Here is a 5,231-nt window from a genome sequence, read left to right on the forward strand (position 1 = left end):
TTTTTTTTGTATTATATATATATATATATATATATATATATATATATATTTAGAAAATCTTGATATTGTAACTGCAAGATATTAATAGGATTCTTTTTTATATTTGCTTTTTATATTTTTAGTATGCCAGTTGTATTAACTTTTATATATATTGTATCTAAAATCCTAGTTGGTTGAGGAAGTTACTAATTTATATGGACTAATCATTCTAAAATACAAAACTTGATGCTCCTTATATTTTGATTTTTTACTAGTTTTATTTTATAATATTCTTATTATGGTTTATTTGAAAACTTTATTACAAGAATCTAAATTCATATTTATATGTTTATATATTTATTATTATTATATTATCTTATGTATGTGTATTGTTCACTGAATTGTTGAACTTATTTTTATATTATTTATAGTTTTTATGCTTATAATTTGCTAGCAACTTGTTATTTTTTACCTTTAGAGTTTGTTCTTTAATTGTAATTAGTACTTTTTGAGTATGTCTAGTTAATAATTCGCAATTACAAAAGTTTGTATTTAACTCTTAAATTATATTATAAACTAAATTTTATATTAGTGTTTTGTTAAACAATGCTTGAGTTATTTGAAAAAATAAGTTTGTATGTAAGTTTAAACCTATATGCTAGTCGTGGATCGGAAATTGGGTTGTGACATAATATCTTATAGCAAGATGTATAACATTTCATCATTTCCAGATGAAATCATTAGAGGAAACAATAGTTTTCCTTTGAATTGGACCAGACCAGAATGTGGATTTTGTGAAGAGCAAGGCAAGTACAGTAAATTGAAGGCTAACACTTCCATGCTTGAAACTGAATGTTATGACAAGCCCAAATCAACTAGAGGTATATTCATACTTCCACATTGTATGATAGTTTTGCAGTATCTTATGATTCTTCCAAGTTCCGTCAACTTTACAAGCTAAAAGAAACCATTTCTATTTCAGGAACCACAAGAAAGATTGTGGCTGCTGGTGGGTTGTCTGTGCTTTCCGCTTTTATGCTGTGTTAATATTTTCTTGCCTGTAGTAATTGTGTAGAAGACATGGATTCTTGACTAGTAATTTTTTTATGCAGTTACAACTATTGGTTCGTTTCTTCTAGTACTATTGGTTGTTGCATTCTACCGCAGATTAAGGTCTGACAAAGCAGCAAACAGAAAACCAATAGAGGGTTGAAAGATTTTGGAGGATTATAAAGTTCACAAGCCTGCAAGATATTCATATGCCGATATCAAAAGGATTACAAATGACTTAAAGGAAATTCTGGGTCCGGGAACTCGGAAAAGTGTTTAAGGGAAAGCTTTCTGTTGAAATCTTTGTTGCTGTGAAGAACTGTTTCGACAGGAAACGGGGACGAGTTCATTAATGAAGTAGGAATAATGGGAGAAACATGTCAACATTGTTCGCTTAGTTTATGATTCAAAAGGACCCTAGTTTATGAGTACCTTGCAGATGAATCACTATAGAAATTTTACTTCAGTTCTTGGAAAGAGTGTACCTCTCGGTTGGAAGAAGCTTCAGGATTTTTCCCTTTGGCATCGCCAGAGGCATCGAGTATCTTCATCAAGGATGTGACCAGAGAATCCTTCATTTTGACATTAAGCCTCAGAATATCCTGTGGATGAAAATTGCAATCCAAGAATTTCTGATTTCGGTCTGGCAAAATTATGTTCCAAGGTTCAAAGTGCTGTTTCCATGACTATAGCTTGAGGGACTATGGCCTATATTGCACCTGAAGTTTTCTCTAGGAACTTTGGGAACGTGTGCTATAAGTCTGATGTTCACTGTTTTGGGATGGTATTGCTAGCAATCGTTGGGGGCAGGAAAAATACAGATGATACAGCAGAGAACACTGGCCAAGTATACTTCCCAGAATGGATATACAACTGTTTAGCTGGAGGAGAAGAGCTGAGACTCGGGATCCAGAAAGCGGAGGATGCAGAAATTGCAAAGAAACTTGCGATTGTAGGATTTTGGTGCATTCAGTGGCACCCTATGGATCGTCCCTCAATGAAAACTGAAGTTCAAATGTTGGAAGGAGAAGGAAACATATTTGCAATGCCTCAGAATCCTTTTGCCTTTCTGGTGCAGGAAGAATGAATGCAAATATGGCTAGCGGACAGCTTCACCATGACCTGGTTGCGATTCAGAGATGGAAAGTAAGATCATGATTAAGCCCAGCAATGTAATTTTTCTTCCACTAAAGGTTCTGAACTAGTTTCCAAAAGTGTAATTTTGCATGACATACCATACAATAAATTAATTGCACATATATTTCATTTTTTTACTAAGTTTGATGGGCATCATGGTGAGGCACATGCCGTTTCTTACCTGAAGTCAAGTTAATTGTTATAGGCTGAGCTCTGCAGTGAAGGTAACCTCAACACTAATACACATTAGAAAATTGCTCAAACTAAGAAGAAAGAATTCTCAGCAATTTTGAGAGAAAAATCTCTGCCAAGGAATCTCACTATCCTCAAAGTATGTACATGAGTAAAATTTTTGCAGAAAGAAGGTAAAATTGAGCCTTTACAGATTAGTTATTCAACCAGAGTTTACAAGTAAACTAATTGTTTCATTCGAGTCAAATACCATAGAAGATGAACATGTTTCGTCTGTAGAGTAAGTGTAATTCGGAGGTGTTTCATCTGGAAATAGAACAGGTTTTGGAGGAAATTCTAGGCTTTCAACATCTCCTTCAAGCATCTCCACAACTTTGTTCATTGGAGGACGATTAATAGGCTTCATCTGTATGCACCACAGCGCCACTATAATCATTTTCTTTGCCAATTTATTTTCATCTTTTGTGGCATCTCCAATTTCAACCCTTCCATCAACAACTTGGTTGTAAACCCAATCAGGGAAGTAGTTTTCGCTGTTACTCTCTGTCACCGGATTTGTATTCTGTCTCTTTCCAACCATTTCCATTAACAACATACCAAAACTGTAAACATCAGCTTTGTAGGAAACACTACCGATGTTTTTGTAGAACAATTCTGGTGCTATGTATCCTATTGTTCCTCTTGCCGCAGTAAGCATGACAGTGTTGTTATTTGTAGGATACAATTTAGCAAGTCCAAAATCAGAAACTTTTGGAGCGAAATTCTCATCAAGAAGAACATTGTGAGGCTTAATGTCAAAATGTAGAATCTGCATGTCACAACCTCGGTGTAGATATTCGATGCCACGAGCCACCCCCAGAGAAATTTCATACATTTTTTGCCAGCTTAAAGTGGTATTCCCTTGTCGAGATAGAACATATTTGTCAAGTGATCCATTAGGCATGAAATCATATACAAGCGCACGCTTTGATCCCTCAGCACAAAAGCCAATTAATCTCACAACATTAACATGGTGAATCCTTCCAATTGTCGCTACTTCATTGATGAAATCTTGACCATTTGCACTGGACTTGTCCAGCATCTTTACTGCTGCAAGATGTCCACTACGAAGCTTCCCTTTATAGACAGATCCATAGCCTCCTTGACCTAACCTTTCCTTGAAACCATTGGTTATCTTCTTAATATCCGAGTATGAGTACCTTATGGGTGCAAAGTTATTTTGACTTTGCAAAAATTCTTCAATAATGTCATACATCGATAAATGTCTCCTTAGCCATTTATATATCAAGAATGCGAACACAAATGGACTGCACAGTACAGTTCTCACAATGATGAGTCCCGCTGTGTAGTAAAAATTTCAGGAAAAAGAAAGTCAGCTGCTATTGGCATCTTTGCCTGCTGGAAAATATGATTTAAACTTATAATCCAAAGAAACAGAAAGGCTCTTACCAATCATCATCAATATAAACCACCAAAGTGCTGTAAGAACAAAATAACATTAATCAGGGGAGTCATAATCAGATAGCTGAAACCCAATTACACTATCTTCTAAACCAAATGCAAGCTGAGAAAGGGAGGGGCTAGAAACATTGTCCTCATGAAATACTCACCCTGCCTAACATGATCACATGTTTGGCCTACCAATGCATAGACTAAGAGGCTCCTGTTATTTTTTGGTATTTATGCATGCTGTTGCAGCTTCGTTTTCGAAACCATATCTATAAACAACGGATAGCATCCATTTACCATTCTATCAGGTCCATAGGCATTGTGAGCTATTTTCCATCTCTAAAATTCACAGCCAAAAATGACCTCTTTAAAGACTAAATTTTTATCTACATTATGATGACATCTTGTGGCTAGATAAACATTTTCTGCAGAAATTTTTCATGGTGATGTGGGGGAAGTGATCAGTGCTAGCTGCTAGGTGTATGCTTATGCAAAGCAAGAGCCAGTAATAAAATGGAGAGAGAATCCTTACATCTGATTTGGTTGATTATTTGTTCAAATATACCTACACATTACGAAAAACAGATAAAATCAGCAAAAAAAGAGGGAAGATAAATCTATAACAGAACAAGAGTGCTGCGATTATAAACGAAAATGGAATAATTTATGACCAAGTGGCTCAGTCGGTGCCATTAACTCTACCAAGATTGTTTGATCAAAACAAGGTTAGTATTGTCAAATATGCAAGGAATTCAAAGTTTCAGCTGAGCTATGATTTTTCTTGAAAACAAAGGGATCCACACACGGTAAAACAAGACAGTAATTGCTTACTTTCTGTGGGACAGGGAAAACCGTCGCTTGGGAGGTAGCACTTTTCTTTTCCTTTGCAAATTCCACAGAATACTTCTTTCCACCAAAGCTCAAATCCATAGACAAGTCTATTGTGGATGTCCATGTAGGAAATGTTTCTGTAATCTTTTATCAGCAACGATGACATAGCAATTAGCTCCACTTTGCACAAGTTCTCCACATATGACAAATTGGCCTCAATTAGAACATAAGAATTTGTTACATTGATGCAGGGAGCAGTATCCATATAAAGAGGAGACTTCACCGGATTCGCACACTTCATGAACATCATTATCTTCTGTGATTCATTACTGGGTGACCAAAAGGAGGTTCGCCAATCGAAAGGGTCTCTGTAACTGAAGTTGCTTCCTGTCAAAGAATGCTGAGGGAGAGAGGAGCAGTTACCCTTATTAACGTTGGAATCAACAACTCTAATTGTGGAGTTATTGTAATTAATAGACTGTACAAGGTATCTTCCTGAATACATGTACAGGACTGTCTGATTGTTCTCACAAGATAGCTCGTAGAAAGAGAAACCACAGTTTGGTGGATCCCCTTTTAGCCTAAAAGGCAAG

At 35.9% G+C, this 5,231-nt stretch overlaps 1 protein-coding gene and 1 pseudogene across 1 annotated transcript; one reads left to right on the forward strand and one right to left on the reverse strand.

Annotated features, from left to right (window-relative positions):
- The first annotated feature begins 634 nt into the window (after nucleotides 1-634).
- Nucleotides 635-2,186, forward strand: LOC105118329 (glycerophosphodiester phosphodiesterase protein kinase domain-containing GDPDL2-like; annotated as a pseudogene).
- Nucleotides 2,187-2,430: 244 nt separating this feature from the next.
- LOC105118328 (probable receptor-like protein kinase At1g67000) lies at nucleotides 2,431-5,224 on the reverse strand (the record flags this gene model as incomplete). Its single annotated transcript, XM_011016252.1, has 4 exons — nucleotides 2,431-3,699; nucleotides 3,808-3,837; nucleotides 4,340-4,372; nucleotides 4,639-5,224. Coding segments are annotated over 4 exons (1,788 nt in total), but the record flags the coding sequence as incomplete, so codon positions are not given.
- Between the last annotated feature and the right edge of the window lie 7 nt (nucleotides 5,225-5,231).

Source organism: Populus euphratica, unplaced genomic scaffold, assembly GCF_000495115.2.
Source record: "Populus euphratica unplaced genomic scaffold, PopEup_1.0 scaffold1872.1, whole genome shotgun sequence".
Taxonomy (NCBI): domain Eukaryota; kingdom Viridiplantae; phylum Streptophyta; class Magnoliopsida; order Malpighiales; family Salicaceae; genus Populus; species Populus euphratica.